This window comes from Bos indicus x Bos taurus, chromosome 13 (assembly GCF_003369695.1).
Source record: "Bos indicus x Bos taurus breed Angus x Brahman F1 hybrid chromosome 13, Bos_hybrid_MaternalHap_v2.0, whole genome shotgun sequence".
Taxonomy (NCBI): Eukaryota; Metazoa; Chordata; class Mammalia; order Artiodactyla; family Bovidae; genus Bos; species Bos indicus x Bos taurus.
Window position 1 is genome coordinate 56,758,455 of NC_040088.1, and position 20,482 is coordinate 56,778,936.

Genomic DNA, 20,482 nt, shown 5'->3' on the forward strand with positions numbered 1-20,482 from the left:
TATGGGGTCACACAGAGTCGGACACGACTGAAGTGACTTAGCATTAGCATTGATAGTTAAGCAAGTTAAAGATAAACTCTATAGAAAAATGAAAAGTGTGATGATAAGGTCAAATTTTAATTTGAAATTTGAAACTCAAGAACATGTGGGTTACCTGCTTTCGTGTACACAATGGATAATTTCCCTGTGTTACCTGGGTCTCCCAGCTGACAACAGACAGTTCCAGCCCCTATTAAGAGTCACCTTCTCTTTTGATACACAATCACTTTCGTGCCTTCTTTCTAGAACATCTGAGTCATTTTCTTTCTGTTTCCTATCATTCTTCTCAAGAATTTTTATAAAAAATGTCCAAGGAAACTTAAAAAGAAGTTCACACACCGTTTTATAAAGTTGGCAAAAAGTATCCGATGTGAATATCCCAGCCTTCGGATTCTTGCTGTTTCCAGAATGCCCGTGTAGCGAAGCTGGAGCACAACCTTTTCTTTGTCATATTTTCTTGCCTGACGTTCATTGTTTGGTTTGATGCAGCGGATGAAGTGAGGTTGGCCGACCACCATTTTAGATAACAAATCCATCAGAGAATACTGTAATTTGCAACAAAAAAAAATTCCCAGCATAGCATATAAACACTTAGCAGCCTGCACATCTTTCTTTTAATTATAAGAATAAAATCTGAAAACTGAGTGTTATACAGTAATATATAATTTTTATTAACATATGCATTAATAAAATTGTATTTATAGTATATTTTTTAAAATACACTATATTTATGATATTTACTATTAAAAATGTAGAAGCAATAGCTAGGAATGTACATATTAAAAGGTTTCCTGTAAATTCTTAAGGCAACTTTAATTAATAGATAATATTGTTTTCTCTTACCACAACTTTTATTAATAGGCTCAATTAACATGAAAATGTTACATATTAATTTCAAGGCTGGTGCTTGGGACTGGAAAGGCCCTGAATATTATTTTTTATATAGTTTGTTTGGAAGTAATTATATCCTCTCAGGGAAACTTGACAAATTACAATATTTAGGCACACAATTTGGTTTCCTCCTTATACTATTAATTCCCTTGTCTAGCTCTTTTTTTCTTTTTTCTAAGAAAGTGCAAAGCCCTTGTCAGTTATCATCTCCTAGGTTAAAACAAGGACTGAGAAGTTAATGCACTTTAATATATAAGATACAGTTATGTGTATGTGTGCTAAGTCACTTCAGCCATGGCTGACTCTTTGAGACTCCATGCACTGTAGCCCACCAGGCTCCTCTGTCCAAAGGATTCTCCAGGCAAGAATACTGCAGTTGGTTGCCATGCCCTTCCCCAGGGAAGACAGTTATAAAAACAAGCAAATCCATTAGGTACTTAGGTACTCTAATCTGCTCTGGTTTGATGATTTTCTTATTTTAGAAATATTTTAATCAGACAGATATGAAAACTGTCTTCTGCAGCAATACCTTATTAAAACAGCAGCCAACTGCTGGATAGCCAGCAACACAGTAGGATAATCATGGTTCAACTAAAAGTGGAATCTCAGAAAACTAGTGAGAAATGGAATATTTCCTGCCATACCAGTAAACACAGTCATTAGCAATTGCAGCCACCACTGATGGTGAGCTGGTGAGCCCTGAGGGAACTCAGGAAGGAAAGAACACCTGCCATCTAGCAGCCATCATACTGCAGCCACTCCTTACAGTAAGTCATGAGAAAATTCAAGATGTGAATAAACAGAATATTGGCCCCAGACAGGTGAAGTGCATATCAAAGGAATAATTTCAGTGAACCCAGACTCTTGCATCTTCCTATACACAGAAAAGAGCTAAATTCCTCAACTTCAGATATCCGGTTTTATTTAACAATAATCTTTTGATGTTCGGACTACCTGCCCTTTTTGGGAAAACTTCTATATACCCTGGCTCTCTCCTCGTCTCTTCAGAGCAGTTCTCTCAGGGTTACTTGAGATGCTATCTCTCAGGCTTGAAGTCCTAAAAATTCCCGCTGAGTAAAGCATAACTCTCAATTTCGAGGTTGTGAATATTTTAAACATCTGTGCACCCACATTCACAGCGGCATTATTCACAACAGCGAAAACATGGAAGCAACCCAAGTGTCCAGCCACTGACGAATGGATAAGCAAAATTCAACACGCACCAACAGGAGTATTATTCAGCTTTAAAAAAGGAAAGATATTCTGTAATATGCTATAACATGGATGAATCTTAAGGACATGATGCTGAGTGAAATAAGCAGGTCACAAAAAGACAAATACTGTCTGATTCCACTTAGAGTAGTCAAAATAAGAAAGACAGAAAATAGAATTAGGTTTGCCAGGGGCTAGAGCAGGGGAGAATGGAAAGTTATAGGTATTGTCAGATTTACAAGATGAAAAGAGTTACGGGGATGGATGGTGGCCCAACAAAGCGAATGTACTTAACACTATTGAACTGGACACTTAAAAATGTTAAGATGGTAAAAAAAAAAAAAATAAACATCAACTCCAGTATGTCAAAGACCAGAATCACAACCGTTGAATATATGGAGAGAGACAGCTGTTGCTAGCTGAATCTCCTTTACTGATGGACTTTTCAAGCCTGGGTGATGAAGCCAGTGCAAACTAAATCCTAGAAGTGGGCAACTGACAAAGCACTGGATTTGCATGGCTTTCTCATGGGCACTGAGACCCAATTGTGAGTTTCTTCAAACAGCTGGGCTCTGACACTGTGGGGGCCTTTTCATTACATTTCTCTGTAATGAAAGTGAGTAATGAAAGTGACTCACTCTCTAAACTGAGTCATGATCACTTTAGTCCCACATCTTTCAGGCACTAGAGATACAAGTGTGATGGACGTGTCTGCTGGCATTCTGAGCAAGAGCTCCCTGAAACTTTGGCATCGGAGTTTCTTAGGGACCAAGGCAGAGTGCTACATTATGTTCATTCTCTGCAGAATGAAAAATAACTGAAAATATGTTACATACTGTATGGAAAACATACATATGTTACATACTTAAAATATGTTACATACTATATGGAATATATCCATTTTCACTGCAGCCTGAGGTACAAAACAACTTTATGAATGAATGGTTTAACATACACACAGTGTTTGATGCAACAGTGGTATGATAATGGCCTTGCATAACTCACTTAAAGCAAAAGAAATAATCTGGCTGTAAATACTCTCATTCAGCTGTGCTGGAGCCTGCTCTAAGGTGGATGTACCTGAAGCAAATGAAATACTCAGCATATAAATGCATGAGATGATACTCAAAGGTGATTAAGCACACACAGTCTGCTACAAGGTTAGGACCTGAAAAAATATTTATTAAAGCTAGCTAGTTATTTTTAAAAGTATTTCATGACTCTGTTGAGAACTGGATTTATTCACTGAACACAGAGTAAATTTAACCCAATTTCCTCCTCTCCCTCCATGTTACATGGAATCAATAATTTCTAAGTTTTAGGTGGTATCTTATTCATTTTCATTGCCTGGTTAATTACCATTTCATCAGAAGATATAAACAAGACCAGGAACCAGTAATGAAGGCAGGGCAGGTTCTCCAGCACACAGAGAGAACAAAGGGCTTCTTTTCTTTGCTATCTCCCATCTTGTCCCAGGAAGAAAAGTCACCTTGATTCCACGCTGAGGTCACAGTGAATCACTTCCGTGGCACGTTACTGTGTTTCCTTGGTGTCCCTGCTCTTTGCCCCATGTCTACACTGGCTCTATTTTTCTCTTGAGGTTTTCAGCTCATCCAGGTAAAGGGAGGTATTGATGGAGATGAATGCTTGACCCTGTCCCATATGTCTGTCCACCCTAAGATCATTCAGATCTTGAAGAAGGATTGATGGTTATCATATCATTGAATGATAAACCTTTTTAGGCTTTATTCTAGTGAAAATGTGCTTGGTTCTATGCAAAAATTGTAACCAAGCTATCAGATCAGATCAGATCAGTCGCTCAGTCGTGTCCGACTCTTTGCGACCCCATGAATCGCAGCACGCCAGGCCTCCCTGTCCATCACCAACTCCCGGAGTTCACTCAGACTCATGTCCATCGAGTCAGTGATGCCATCCAGCCATCTCATCCTCTGTCGTCCCCTTCTCCTCTTGCCGTGGACCTCCCTTAAGACTGATCTAATATACAATAATTTTATTGATAAAATACCAAAGTAAACCAATCCATAGGTTTTTGACAATACCTAATATATCCTATATCTAACAGATAGTAAATGAAATACAACAAAAATTCTTCTTTGCTAATAGCATTCTGATATTTGTTACTTACTTTTAACTGGCAACTATAATTTAGAATAAATAACATGCTTAAGCACAACATATCATAATGTCACCTCTTACTCTAAAATAGGATGCAACTGTTTGTGTTTTCATGTTGGTCGTTTCTCTGGCATGACGAGTGGCTTCTCCAGTCTCACCCTAAGACCAAGAAAGACAGTGATGCTTCAGCATCTGTTGTACTTTACGATCTACAGGGAGCACATGGAACCTTCATTAGTCTACCCTTTCACATACATAAAATGACAAAACACTGAATTTTTACTTTAAAGTAATTGTTTTGTCAGTCTCATTGGGATTTTAATCAGTTTTCCATGGGATGTGAGTATCTCTGACTTTAGCTAATACATATTTAGTTGGTCTTGGAGTAACATTAAAACCAATTATAAAAGAGGAGTTTGGACTATATCAGAAATGCATGACTATTTAAGTGACAAGCAGTAATATGAACATAACAATATCTGTTGAAGTAGAAAAGAAAGATCAAAAAGAGAAAATGAAGGGAAAGGCTGTTTAGCCTTCTCATACAGATACTGCCGTTGTATGAGGAGGTTAGGTTCTTAGACTTACTGCCATGTAAAACATTTTCTTACCTTTGTCAGGTTGATTGATTTTTCTGAAGTCTTCATTTGATAGTTTATTATGTTTTTAGTTTGAGAATGTGGCAGATTACCTATGGGAATGTAGAGAAAATTCTTTAGAATCTTTAACGGCTACAAGGTTTCCTCCACTTGAAAGTTAAAATAAGAATTGCCCTTCCCACAATATGCATGCTTGGTTAACTAGTCATTGAGACACTTAGAAATTAAATAATATTATTCGAAAATATATAGCTAGTGTTAAATTCAGAAAAAAAGTAAAACTTCCAGCTTAAAAAACATAAAAAGTAGAGGTAAGTGTTAGATTTCCTTTTACCTGCTACAAGATATGGGGTGATTAAGACAAAGGAAGCAATCTGCTTCTTTGTGTGTGTGCTTTAAATAGCACCTGAGATTTTCTTAAGATTTTTTTTTTATGTGGAAAGTCCTTATTGACTTTGTTACAATATTGCTTCTATGTTATGTTTTGGTTTCTTGACCACGAGGGACCTGGGATCTTAGCTCCCCGATCAGGGATCAAACCTGCAGCCCGTGCTTTGGGAGGCAAAGTCTTAACTACTGGACTGCTAGAGAAATCCCCTGAGCTTTTCCTTAATGCAAACGTCAGCTTTAGAATGGACCTTAAAAATCATATGGATCATTAATTCACATGAAGTAATTATATGCAAATCAAACATGGTTGAAAGCAAAGGACATTTTCAACCTAACATTCAGAAATATGTGCCTGGTGCTGGGCTATATAACTGTACACAGACGAGGTTATGAAAACTCGTGGTGTCGTGAAAATATTATGTCCTCTGAAGCCAGGAAGACCTGAGTTTACGTTCCAGCTGTAGTGCTTAAATTGTGGATTATTTACTTGGTCTCCGAGTCAAAGTGTGAGTCCATAAAATGGGGATGATAAAGCCCACCTCATGGGATTTTGACGGCATGACAGTGGGTCTGGTGTGAGGTGGGTGCCTAGAAATGTTAGCTGTTTTTCACTCCTTCCGCACCCTTCCCACTGCCCCCACCAAGCACAGTACACCAACCAACCTACGATCCATGAGTGTATCATCCTAGGAGAAGTGTCTGAAATATCTCCAGAATTCAGTGTCACTTCAGGAAGACTGTTAATTTTGTCCTTTTAGGCGATAAGTACAGGCTGTGTTTTGGCAAATTTTTCGCCTTTTTTTTTGTCTTTTGGTGGCTGTGGAAGGTTGGCTCTGAGCTAAGGGTGCAGGAAGGAACCCTGCCTGGGCTGTGGCTGGCGGTGTCACTGCTCTGGTCTCATTCCCCTCCCCTCATCACTTCAGGAAAAGCTCTGGGGTGACAGCGTGGCTTTTCTGCTGGGCTGAAACTGTCTCTGCACAGGTGACTCTTGAAATGAGACTCTTCTGGACACAGGTGAGTGGACCAAGCATTGTCAGAGGGGCAGCTTTGGGAATTATGCTTAGTGGGTTTTTTTGTTTTGTTTTTGTTTACGATTACCAGGGAAAGTTTTGGAAAAGAAAATTTACTTAGGGAAAAAATGACCACCTACTTAGAGATTTCTTGGAAGCATGATGAATATACAAAGTGAGAAGAGCACATTAATTAGGATAGATTAATTGCTTTTAAAAATCTATATTTGAGGGGGGTTCAGGATGGGGGACCCATGTACACCCAGGGCTGATTCATGTCAGTGTATCGCAAAAACCACTACAATATTGTAAAGTAATTAGCCTCCAATTAAAATAAATAAATTTTTAAAAAGCCTTATATTTGAAAAGAAGACATTTTCTTAAATCAATGACTTAAGTTTTCACATTAGAAATTTGAAGACAAAATAAACCCCAAACGAAAAAGAAAAAAACAATAAGACAAAAGCAAAAAAAAAAAAAAGAAATCAATAAAATAAAATGAAAAATTCAATAGGTAAAATCAATGAAACTATAAGTTGGTTCTTCAAGAATATCAATAAAATTGGTAAATCTCTAGAAAATCTATCAAAAATAAAATGAGAGAGGACACAAGTTATTTATATCAGGAATGAGAGAACAGATATAACCTCATGATCTACAAATATCAAAAGGATAATAAGAGATTATTATCAACTTTATGTCAATAAATTTGACAGCACAGATTAAACAGAAATTTTTCTTAAAAGATAAAACTACTCTAAAGCGAATTCAAAATTAAAATAACTTGAATAGCTTTGTATTTATCAAAAGACTGAATCTGCAGTTAAAAGCCTTGTCATGTACATACACACAAAAACCCTTCGGGTTCAGATGACATCCCTGATGAATTCTACAAAGTCATTTAGAAACAAATAATATTCACCCTGGGGGCTTCCCTCATAGCTCAGTTGGTAAAGAATCTGCCTGCAGTGCAGGAGACCCGGTTCGATTCCTGAGTTGGGAAGTTCCGCTGGAGAAGGGATAGGCTACCCACTCCAGTATTCTTGGGCTTCCCTTGTGGCTCAGCTGGTAAAGAATCTGTCTGCAATTCGGGAGACCAGGGTTTGATTCCTGGGTTGGGAAGATGCCCTGGAGAAGAGAAAGGCTACCTACTCCAGTATGCTGGCCTGGAGAATTCCATGGACTGTATAGTCCATGAGGTTGCAAAGAGTCAGACACAACTGAGCAACTCACTAATATTCACCCTATTTTTCCTGAAAATTGAAGAGGAAGCATTATTTCTCAATTCATTCTATGAGACCAGCATTACTCTGATTCCAAAATCAGAAAAAAACATTATAAGAAAACTACAGTCCAATATTCTTCATGAACATAGATGCAAAAATTCTTAACAAAAGGTTAGCAAATTGAATCTGGCAATATATAGTCAAATGCATCATGACCATGTCAAGATTTTCCCAGGAATTAAAGTTAGTGTAATGTTCAAAACCCAATATATGCAACTCACCATTTTTATAAATTTCAAAAACAAAACAAAGTAAAAACAAATAATCATCTCAGTAGATGCAGAAAATGCATTTGACAAAATTCAAACATGCATGCTTGATAAAAACTTAGCAAACTAGAAACAGAAAGCAACTTCCTCCTGATTAAGGTCATTTATGAAAAACATATAGCTAACATATCATAGTTAATGGGGAAAATCTGATGGCTTCCTCCACGATCAGGAATAAGCCAAGAATGTTCACTTTTACTACTTGTATTCAACATTGCATCTGTGATTCTGGGCAGTGGAACCAGGCAATATGAAGAAACACAACATAAAAAGAATGAAAAAGAAAGGGCAAACACTTTAGTCCCAGATGACATCACCATCTATGTAGAGAACCTATGAAATTTACAAAAAAAGCTACTCTAACATGAGTTTAGCAACACTGCAGGGCAAAAGATCAATACACAAAAATCAAATGGATTTCCATATACTCAGTTCAGTTCAGTCACTCAGTCGTGTCCGACTCCTTGCAACCCCATGAATCGCAGCACGCCAGGTCTCCCTGTCCATCACCAACTCCCGAGGTTCACTCAGACTCACGTCCATCGAGTCAGTGATGCCATCCAGCCATCTCATCCTCTGTCGTCCCCTTCTCCTCCTGCCCCCAATTTCCATATACTAGGAACATACAAAATTTGAACTAAAAAGCACCATTTATTAGAGCATAGAATGTGATATAATAGCAGATAATTTGACAGAAAACATGCAAGACTTGTACACTGACAACTACAAAATGTTGCTGACAGAAATTAAGGAAGACTTGAAAAATAAGCATATTGTGCTCCCTGATTGGAGGACTCAATATTATGAAGATAGCAGATATCCCCAAACTCATCTATGGCTTCAGGGCAATCCAATCAAAGCTTCACCAGCATTTTGGGTAGAAATTGACAAACTCCATTTTAAATTTACATGGAAAGGCAAAGGAATTATAATCACACCTGAACAACTCTGGAAAAGAAGAACAAAGCTGGGTAACTTATATTACCTGATTTCAAAAATTTTAATAAAGCTACAGCAATCAAGAGGTGTATTATTGGCATAAAGACAGACAAATATCAGTGATACACAATACAGCCCAGAAATAAACAGTCTCTCTTTCCTTCTCTATCTCTCCAAGGATGCCCAAGCAATGCATTAGGGAAAAGAATAATCTTTTTAACAAATGATGCTGAAACAATTGGATAGGGGCATGAAGGACTGGAATGAAGGACAATAAAGACTCAAGAGGAAACAGCATTTGGGGATAATGAACTTGTTCACTATTACCTGTGGTGATGGTTTTACAGGAGTCTATGTATGTCAAGGCCTCATCAAATTTTACTGTCTAAGTATGTGCTGCTTATTCTATGTCAGTTATGCCTCAACTATAAACCATAGTTGAATTATATCTCAACTAGAACTCAAACTATAAAAAATGAAGTGCAGAGAATAATGTTAAACTCCAATAAAGAAAAACAAACCGAATTACACTTTTTGTACTTAAAAGCAAATGCAAAGATTATATAGTTGGTTGGAACAAAAGCATGTGACTTTTTAATCAATAAGGCAGAACTCACTAAACTTGTGGAATCTCGAAGCATCATCCCATGCTGCCCACTCCTGACACAGCAGATAATTCTAAACTCTCTGGGGGTGACTGTACTCTTCTAATGAGAAGCTCAAACACCACCAAACTTTCTGGTGAGCGCTTCAAACACTTTACTGGAAACCTAGCTTCTTATAAAACTAAAACCCAACCCACACATACAAAAAAATGGAAGGAAATTGCCTCAGCTTACCTGTTCTTGTCAGAGGATGGGTGACTAGTTGTTGAATTACACTGTTTTCTGATGACCTCAAAAGGAGCACAATATCAGTGGGAAGAGTGTCTCTATTTTTAGCCAAGAACCCACTTGCATTATAGATGACCTGTTGATAAAGTACATTACAAACACTGTCACAATCAATGTTATCACCGTTGTCCTCACTACCATCATCATTATCATTATCAATAGATGTGAAAGTGTAGAAGTGTTAGTCACTCAAGTTGTGTCCGACGCTTTGTGACCGCATGGATGGTAGCCTGCCAGGCTCCTCTGTCCATGGGATTCTCCAGGCAAGAATACTGGAGTGGGTTGCCATTCCCTTCTCCAGGGGATCTTCCCAACCCAGGGATTGAACTCGGGTCTCCTGCATTGCAGGCGGTCTCTTTACCATCTGAGCCACTTGGGAAGCCCACATTAATAGATACATATAGACAGCTTACTCAGTGCTGAGTGACAGCTACACAAAGATTTATAATGGTAATCCTTTACAACTTTAGAAATGTGAACCTCTTCAGGTTTACACTATCTCTTTTCAGAGACAAATTTGTGCCTCACTGATTTTATTTGGGTGGAAATGATCAAAAAGGGTTGATTCCTCCCACTTATTATAGTGGAAATGTTGTGTGTTTCCCACCTCTATTTGGAGGGTTGGGGCCAGAAAGGTATTCTCATTTCTATGATAATTGATTTGCCTGCAGTGAAAAGGCCTTTATAGAATTTGCTCCACAGTAGCAGGGACTACATATACTGTGGGTGTTTAGTGTTTCTGGCACTTCTAAATAATGTTAAGATTTTTAAAGATCAATGTAACCCCAAGATTTTGGTAGGGTGGTTCAATGTGGTTGTTTTTATGGGGTGAATTTCATCCCTCCAAAATTAGTATGTTGCAAATCTAACCCCCAATATGACTATATTTGGATACAAGGTCTTTAGAAGGTAAGGAGGGTTAAAAGAGGTTTAAAGGTGATGCCCTAAGCCCACAAGACTGGTGTTCTTATAATAAAAGGAGGATATCTACACAGGAGATCTCTTTCTCTTCCTTACATGTACGTAGAAAAAAGGCTATATGAAACAGAGAGAGAAGGCAGCCACCTGCAAACCAGGAAGAGAGGCCTCACAAGATACCAGATCTGCTGGCCCCTTGATCTTGGACTTCTAGTCTCCAGAACTGTGAGCAAATACAATTTCTATTGTTTAGGACACCCAGCCAGAGGTATTTTTGTTATGGCAGCCCAGAAGACTAATATAGTTAAAAACAACTGGATAAAATCATAGGAAATCTTTAATGATTGTTTTAAAGGAGACTTATTTATAAAATCGTGTGCTGAAAATCATGAGAAAGGTTATAACTAAAATATTTAAGGTAGATTTTGCTTTCAATGACAAAAGTCTGGAACGTTGACTGACACAGAAGTTCTGTTAGACTAGAATTCTTAGGGTTCTAGCCGTGATTCTATTTGTTTATGTATTTCTATGAATTCCCCTTCTTGATTTGAATATCTTCTTAGTCCTCCAATATTTATAACATCATTGTGAGTGAAAGATCTGTTATTCTCTACAGAAGGAATGGAAACCATCTTCTGGGCGCAGGACAACATATCTGAGGTTTGCTCTGGTATAGGAAAGTGTATCCGTCAGTGCATAAACATTGCTTCCTCTAACTGCATGCCAGTCCATAAGCTAATCCTATCTAATTAATCAGCTCAGTTATCTGGCCATACCTTCTGCCTGGTACCTTCTCTTGTTGGGAAGGAGGAGAGACAAAGGCTGCAGTGGACAGAGAAGCATCTCAAGTCTGAAGAAGGCAATTTATATAAAAGGTTCCCAGTTATCATTAAAAGAAGGGAAAACTGCCAGCCAACTGCAGCCCAAGCCAGATCTTAGGATCAGAAAGATGGACTCTTTATCTCATTATAACTATCTGTAAATATTTGGGGCCAAAATTTTCATAGCTTTATTATTCAACAAAAGACTAAAGAGAACCTCAGTTATAGTGCTTCAGAGTTCTTACCTTTCCTGCATAATGGTGAATTCCAAAACTAAGCTCCATTCTTTTAGGTCTCCAGAAGTATTGTGATTTCAGATTACCTTCAAATTTTTCTGTAGAAAAAAATTTAACTCCAAGATTAAGCATGTTGGAATGTCTCAAAAAATACTGATTGATAGAATCTTCTCTTTCACCATAAAATGGAAAATGTGCCGTGAAAAAACTGAAAATTCTATATAACTACTACATGTAGATTTGTAATATAATTATAAATGGTAAGGTAAAACTCGAGATCATGAATTTTACCATTCCATTACGATTACAGTAATGGAATGGTACTATTGCACAGCTGCTGCTGCTGCTGCTAAGTCGCTTCAGTCGTGTCTGACTCTGTGCGACCCCATAGACGGCAGCCCACCAGGCTCCCCCGTCCCTGGGATTCTCCAGGCAAGAACACTGGAGTGGGCTGCCATTTCCTTCTCCAATGCATGAAAGTGAAAAGTGAAAGTGAAGTCGCTCAGTCGTCTCCGACTCTTAGCGACCCCATGGACTGCAGCCCACCGGGCTCCTCCGTCCATGGATTTTCCAGGCAAGAGTACTGGAGTGGGGTGCCATTGCCTTCTCCGCTACTGCAGAGCAGCAGTACTCAAACCTTGCCAAGCATCAGAATCACCTGGAGGGTTTGTTAAAATAGACTGCTGGGTCCCACCTCCAGAGCTTCTGACTCAATAGGTCTTGGAGTGGGATCCAAGAATTAACATTTCTAGCAAGTTCCCAAGGGGGATGCTGATGTCCCCGGTCTAGAGACCACACTCTAAAAACAGAGGAAAGAAAAAACCAAGTACTTGAGATTGTCCAGAGAGCTTTGTGAAACACAACTGGATGTGAAACCATGAGCCTAGACATTTGGTATTTTGTCTCTCTTTTCTCTAAGAGGAGCTATAGGTTATTATTGATTACAAAGGAAACACAATAGGATCATAAAGGAAGTTCTACAATAATTTTACCAACACAAGATCTCTGTTATTTCATGTCATGGAAGGTACATTTTAACATCAAAATCAAGTGACTAGTATGAAATGATTTCCCCACAACTTTGGGGTTATTTTCTTTTCCATCTATCTCTTTTCCATTCTGAGAGCTGTCCTTTCGCCCTGCCCTTCCATTTCTAACTTTGGGCTGGATGATCTCTAGGGTCATTTCTAACATAAAATCCTATAGTCAGGGCTCTAGCATAATATAAGGTGAAGTTGAATATGGAAATTTGTTTATCACTAAATATTTCACCCTATTATAAACATTCACTGGTCCAGGTACTAGATCAAAAGCCTCTTCTTTAAAGTTACATGTCCAGTCTTTGTCACAGCAATATTCTACTAACTTTAAAAATAATAAAAAAAAAACATTCATAATTACATGACTGCATTACCTGAAAACTATTTAGACATACTGAATTTAAAACCCACCTACAAGAGTTTGGTCTGTGGCCTTGGGAAATCTACTTTCTTCATCAAGGAGGGACAGTAAACCCATTGGCTTCTGCAGAAACATGTCTAGGAGAGGCCGGTTATCTTCATATTCAATAACTCTAGCATCAATGTCTTCATTTAGGTATTCATTCTATAATGGGACATGACAGGCATAGAAATACTTAAAATTTTGTGAACAATATGTAAACTGGCAGAAATTACCTAAAATTCTGCTCTACATATAAAAAATTGCTCCCTATGACCTTGCCCTTAAACTGAGGGTATCATTTTATTTCTCTCTCTCCAGATGTGCTAATTCATTAAAGTCAGCACTGTTGATATTCAGGGTAGCCATAAAAAGTTTCTATTCCATGTATTAGAATTCCCTCTATTAGAATCTCAAGCTTTCCAGACATGGGGGACTATGTTGCTAGTGAGCTGTAATAAAATTATGTTACATAATTTCTTCTGTTAATTTTTTTTTGACGTGAACTGTTTCTTAAAGTCTTTATTGAATTTGCTACAATATTGCTTGCTTTTATGTTTTGGTTTTTTGGCTGTGAAGCACATGGGATCTTGGCTCCCTGATCAGGAATGGAACTGGCACCTCCTGCATTGGAAGGCAAAGTCCCAAACGCTGAACCACCAGGGAAGTCCTCAAGAATTGACAGAATATTAATTAGGTATATCTTAGGGTCACATTTCCCCCAATTTCAGCCTTTTATCTAACTTAAGCAATCTCTCAAGAACATCACTTTTCAATCATGATGACATTTGCATTATTTGGGATGAACAACTGTGGGTCACAGGAGCCACTGATGGATGAAGAACCAAGAACATGCAGGTTCCCATCTGGGCTCTGCCACTTAACTAGCCACCTGTCCTTCGGAGTTTTCTTCCTCTTAGACATCCATTTTTTCATCTACTAAATAGAAGTAACAATCTCCATCTAACAAAGTAAAAATACCTGGTACACTAGTAACCATTTGTGGTTGCGTATACTGTAATGTCCGGAGAAGGCAATGGCACCCCACTCCAGTACTCTTGCTTGGAAAATCCCATGGACAGAGGAGCCTGGAAGGCTGCAGTCCATGGGGTCGCTGAGAGTCGGAGACGACTGAGCGACTTCACTTTCACTTTTCACTTTCATGCATTGGAGAAGGAAATGGCAACCCACTCCAGTGTTCTTGCCTGGAGAATCCCAGGGACGGGGGAGCCTGGTGGGCTGCCGTCTATGGGGTCACACAGAGTCGGACACGACTGAAGCGACTTAGCAGCATACTGTAATGTCAAATGCATAAAATAAAAACAATAAACAATAACTACTGGAAGATGGTAGTACCAGCACAACATAGATGCCGATAATCTAGTTTACAAAAGGGACGGGAAGAAGCATGCTGCAGCTCTGCTTCTGTGACTTTTGCCTTCACTCTTTGTCCTTCCCCACCCCCAGTGCTGCAGTCTGTTAAGAGATGACCTCTGACCTCCGACCCTTAGAGACACTTACATGGAAGGGACATACCAGGTCTCAGGTTCTAAAGCAGCTATTGCTGGGGAAGTATAACAGATAATCACTGTCTGGGACAGAACGTTCTCCATTCACAAACTCAAGTCACATGCTATTTTCATTACTATTTTAATATATTCTTGAATATATATATATATATATTTATTCAATATATTCAATAATATATTCTTGAATATAAATATTTTCATTGAACACTTTATAATAAAGCACTGTGATGGATGATAAAGAGATGTTTAAAATGAAGTCCCAGTGGATTTAAGATAAACTGAGTGATTAGTAAATAACTACCTAAAATGCAAGGTAACACAGGTTAGATAAGTGCTATGTACAGAGTGAAAAAGTTGGCTTAAAGCTCAACATTCAGAAAACTAAGATCATGGCATGTGGTTCCATCACTTCATGGGAAATAGATGGGGAAATAGTGGAAACAGTGTCAGACTTTATTTTTTGGGGCTCCAAAATCACTGCAGATGGTGACTGCAGCCATGAAATTAAAAGATGCTTACTCCTTGGAAGGAAAGTTATGACCAACCTAGATAGCATATTCAAAAGCAGAGACATTACTTTGCCAACAAAGGTATGTCTAGTTAAGGCTGTGGTTTTTCCTGTGGTCACGTATGGATGTGAGAGTTGGACTGTGAAGAAAGCTGATCGCGGAAGAATTGCTGCTTTTGAAGTGTGGTGTTGGAGAAGACTCTTGAGAGTCCCTTGGACTGCAAGGAGATCCAACCAGTCCACTCTGAAGGAGATCAGTCCTGGGTGTTCATTGGAAGGACTGATGCTGAAGCTGAAACTCTAGTACTTTGGCCACCTCATGCGAAGAGTTGACTCATTGGAAAAGACTCTGATGCTGGGAGGGATTGGGGGCAGGAGGAGAAGGGGATGACAGAGGATGAGATGGCTGGATGGCATCACTGACTCAATGGACATGAGTTTGGGTAGACTTTGGGAGTTAGTTGGTGATGGACAGGGAGGCCTGGTGTGCTGTGATTCATGGGGTCGCAAAGTCGGACACGACTGAGCGACTGAACTGAACTGAACTGATGTACAGTGTACTACAAGGGGTTCTGAGAAAGAGAATTTATCTGGGATCTTGGTGGAAGAATTTAGCCCATGGCAGGTGGGGCATTTAATATGCAAATCTTCTAACCACTGCTTTTAGAGCCTTATAAAATTAAAATCACAGTTCGAGTGTCACCAGGAAAAAAATAAACATGTATTGTTAAATACAACAAAATCTTAATACATAAAAATGAGGCAGAACCCACTGCTCTGAAAGGTAGATCACCTGAAAGACGTCCAGTTTACCCAGTACGAAAAAATGGCAACTTACAAAAAATGGAAACTGTGAAATGAAGTTTCACAGCTTTTTCATTGGAAGGTAACCTTGAGAGATGTACACAGACCTAGAATTACTTGACTGTCAGGCACATTATGCTGACAGCAGATTATAGCTTAAATGGCAACTGCAAAGTTCAAAGAGGCTTTGTATGTTTTCTGCCGAAAGTGTGCAAGGTTAAGGTCTAAACCAATGCATTTTTCACTTCTATTTGCTTGTGTCAAAATCCACTGACTGCTTTGGTGGCAGGTTACACAGAGCAGAGATGAGGAACTTGGAAAACAATGGACTGAGACTTTTAAGACACTGGTTAGTATCTCCAGCATGATGGAGAAAAAAAATGCTGTTAGGATTTACAAAGCGCTCTTAGTAAAATGATTATGCCTAAAACAACATGTTATGTATTCTTATAGCTGTTATGATCTCAAAACATTGGTGTTTTTAAGTATATGTGGAAATATGTAGCCCATATAACTACTCAGAAAGTCCTCTGTTATGCCCTGTATATTAAAAATACCTTCAAAGAGGATGACTAGAGGGTTTTTTTTTTTGATGTTTATTTATTTATTTGGCTGTGCTGGGTCTTAATTGTGGCATGTGGGATCTAGTTCCCCAACTAGGTATTGAACCCAGGTCCCCTGCACGGAGAGGACACAGTCTTAGCCACTGGACCACCAGGGAAGTCCCCGGTGGAGTTATTAACTACAGTAAAGCTGAGCTGTTCAGCATATAAAATCCCTACTCTGTTCAGGTGCCCCAAATTCCTTTTGAAAAAGGGATCATTCTAAATACATATCAAGGAGAAAGGAAGTGAGAAGTTGTGTTAGAAAACTTCATGCCTGAGATAAGATTTCCTTGTTTTGCAATGAATTTTGAGTGTGAGGTGTGGACAGACAGAGCAGAAAGGCTATGGAAGATGCATCCACAGCTACGGCCTACACCGCAAGCTTAAATATTTTGGGTCAAAATGTCACCCCAGGAGAGACTCAAGATTCCTACACTGTCCTCAGACTCACACAGCAGCGTAGAGGGGTGGCTACCATTAACAGATAGAGCCATGTATATTTAGGGGTACGTGGGACCAGGGAAGGTAGAAATAAAGATGAAAAAGGTAGCAGTCCTGTCCTCTGCATGCGTGCTAGGTCGCTTCAGTTGTGTCCAACTCTTTGCAACCCTATGGACTGTAGCCTGCCAGGCTTCTCTGTCCATGGGATTCTTCAGGCAAGAATAGAGACATGGAGTGGGTAGCCGTGTCCTCCTCCAGGGGGTCTTCCTGACCCAGGGATTGAAGCCACGTCTCCTGCGGCTCCTGCACTGCAGGATTCTCTACCACTGAGACATCCAGGCCCTTAGGGCACAGGAAGAATGCTCTCTGCCTTTCCATTTCAACCTTTAAGTTACATCCTCGGGCTCCTCTGTTTTTTCTATATTCTCTTTTCCAGTTGTTGCATCTACGAGATCTGTATCCTTCCTGTTCAGGAGTCTCTACGATGTCCCGCTGTCACAGTCTCTGTTGCTGCGGCTGCCACCTGCCTCAGTGCTACCATCTTCTTCACTGTCCTTCCTTCCTGATGTAGGTTGACTCTCCTTGGCCTTTCATCTGAAAATACTCTTTCTCTCTCTCTCTTTTTCCTCCCTTCCTTCCTCTCTCCCTTCTTCCTTCTTCCTTTCTTTCAATGAGATGGAGCATGTTTTCTTCTGTATGAGAGAATACTTTGTTCGGTTCCTGGTTCTTTTCAACTTTATTTGTTAATGAGAAGATGCTTGGGTGGGTATCAGACATCTGGATTCAGTCCTGGCTTTGTTTAATCAGCCTGTAACACTGGGCAAGTCGCAGGGAGTCATTTGTATCTATGAACTGTATAAATGATCTACTTAGGTTTCTTCTGGTTTTAACATTTCAAAATGTTGACACTGCCTGAATGTGTTGTAAAACTTAATAGATAAATGAATGTGCTGTTGACAGAATATTTGCAGGGGGAAAGAGGCCACACATATACATTTATTCCCTGACATCTGTCTTTTAGTAAAAGAATTCTTACTCACCAACTGCTCATATAAGTGTACATATTCATGAAAATGTTGCCCATGTGGAAAGAAACCATTGAGAAGTTATTCATTCTAAGAGAGAATGAAAACCCTTATACGTTGAAAATCTGTGATTTTGCATGTTATCAGTACTGGAGGTGAATTAAGTACATTTATTAAAGTGAAAAAAGAAATTTTGCCACTTTTTATGCTGAACTAATTTCAAACTAACAGAAAAGTGGCAAGAATGGTACAAAGAACTTCTATGTACCCTTTTCTAGCCTTTTACTGCGTTTGCTTTATCATTTGCTCTCTTTCTATATATACATATTATTTTTAGTTATAATATTTTACTGAAATAACTTTTTAAAAAACTAAAAATAAAGAAAGCAAAGTGGCAAATATGCATGCTGTAAAAATCTAAATAAAATTTATGATTGGAAATATATTTCTTTCAGTATTTTCTATTCAAAGCTGATATCAATGGTCCTGCTCATTTTTACATTAATGATTATAGCAAGCCAAAGGGAATATTGATCATCATTAATTTGAGATGACATAAGTCTTTAATTCAGAATTTGACAAGTAACCTAATGAGGCAATATTTTGGATAATTCCTAATAAAATATATATATTATATTTTACATATATTTCCCTGGTAGGTCAGACAGTAAAGAATCTGCCTGCAATGCAGGAGACCAGGGTTTGATCCCTGGGTCAAAAGATCCCCTAGAGAAGGGAATGGCATGCCACTCCAGTATGCCTGCCTTGAAAATTCCATGGACAGAGGAGCCAGGCTACAGTGTATGGGGTTGCAAAGAGTCAGACACAACTGAGAGACTAACACACACATGATGAATTTTGTAGAAAGGAGATTTAAATGATGTTCCATAGAATGGCTCCTTTTTTTTTTTTTCTGAAAAAAGAGCTGTATGATATATTTTGAAATTTATGCTTTATTGACTATGCCAAAGCCTTTGACTATGTGGATCACAATAAACTGTGGAAAGTTCTGAAAGAGATGGGAATACCAGACCACCTGACCTGCCTCTTGAGAAATCTGTATGCAAGTCAGGAAGCAACAGTTAGAACTGGACATGGAACAACAGACTGGTTCCAAATAGGAAAAGGAGTATGTCAAGGCTGTATGTTGTCACCCTGCTTATTTAACTTCTATGCAGAGTACATCATGCGAAACGCTGGGCTGGAAGAAGCACAAGCTGGAATCAAGATTGCCGGGAGAAATATCAATAACCTCAGATATGCAGATGACACCACCCTTATGGCAGAAAGTGAAGAGGAACTAAAAAGCTTCTTGATGAAAGTGAAAGAGGAGAGTGAAAAAGTTGGCTTAAAGCTCAACATTCAGAAAACGAAGATCATGGCATCTGGTCCCATCACTTCATGGGAAATAGGGAAACAGTGGAAACAAAGTCAGACTTTATTTTTTGGGGCTCCAAAATCACTGCAGATGGTGATTGCAGCCATGAAATTAAAAGATGCTTACTCCTTGGAAGGAAAGTTATGACCAACCTAGGTAACATATTGAAAAGCAGAGCCATTACTTTGCCAACAAAGGTCCATCTAGTCAATGCTATGGTTTTTCCAGTGGTCATGTGTGGATGTGAGAGTTGGACTGTGAAGAAAGTTGAGCGCAGAAGAATTGCTACTTTTGAAGTGTGGTGTTGGAGAAGACTCTTGAGAGTCCCCTGGACTGCAAGGAGATCCAACCAGTCCATTCTGAAGGAGATCAGCCCTGGGATTTCTTTGGAAGGAATGATGCTAAAGCTGAAACTCCAGTACTTTGGCCACCTGATGTGAAGAGTTGACTCATTGGAAAAGACTCTGATGCTGGAAGGGATTGGGGGCAGGAGGAAAAGGGGACGACAGAGGATGAGATGGCTGGACGGCATCACCAACTCAATGGACGTGAGTTTGAGTGAACTCCGGGAGTTGGTGATGGACAGGGAGGCCTGGCGTGCTGCGATTCATGGGGTCCTGAAGAGTCGCACACAACTGAGCGACTAAACTGAACTGAACTGAAGTTTCATCTAGTCACTCTTTGCATATGGTACCTATCTTTGAAAAGTGTTTAAAAGCCATAAAGGCTTTAACAAATTTATATTCCATTGACAGGCACTGGTTTAGGATAAGGAGACATTTGATTTAGGAATTCAGACATGTAATTTTCTATACACCAGGATCTCTTTCACCTTAAACAATTTATCCTTTACTGTCATGTTTCAGTCTTCACCAAAAAATGTTTTTCAGTTTGTCAATATTATGCTCTACCCTCACATGTAGAAAACTATAGTAGCTGTATACAGATTTATGCTCCTAACTGTCTATCTCATTCAACAATATTTTTAATCATAATTAAAATATTTTTAAAATATTATCAAAATAAGTACCACACATACCCACATCACAGGGCGTGACCCACTTCCTTGATGCAGGGTGCTGACCCACTTCCTTGATGGAAGAGAAACAGTGT

General features: G+C 39.0%; 1 protein-coding gene across 1 annotated transcript in view; it reads right to left on the reverse strand.

Moving 5' to 3' along the window:
• Positions 1–20,482, reverse strand: part of MYO3A (myosin IIIA) — a 170,083-nt gene that overhangs the window by 37,255 nt on the left and 112,346 nt on the right. The window contains exons 21-26 of the mRNA XM_027559932.1: positions 13,091–13,244; positions 11,649–11,737; positions 9,611–9,740; positions 4,890–4,969; positions 4,360–4,437; positions 379–584 (exon numbers count right to left, since the gene is read on the reverse strand). Of these exons, the coding sequence (XP_027415733.1) occupies positions 379–584; positions 4,360–4,437; positions 4,890–4,969; positions 9,611–9,740; positions 11,649–11,737; positions 13,091–13,244 (737 nt within the window). The remainder of the gene's footprint in view (positions 1–378; positions 585–4,359; positions 4,438–4,889; positions 4,970–9,610; positions 9,741–11,648; positions 11,738–13,090; positions 13,245–20,482) is intronic.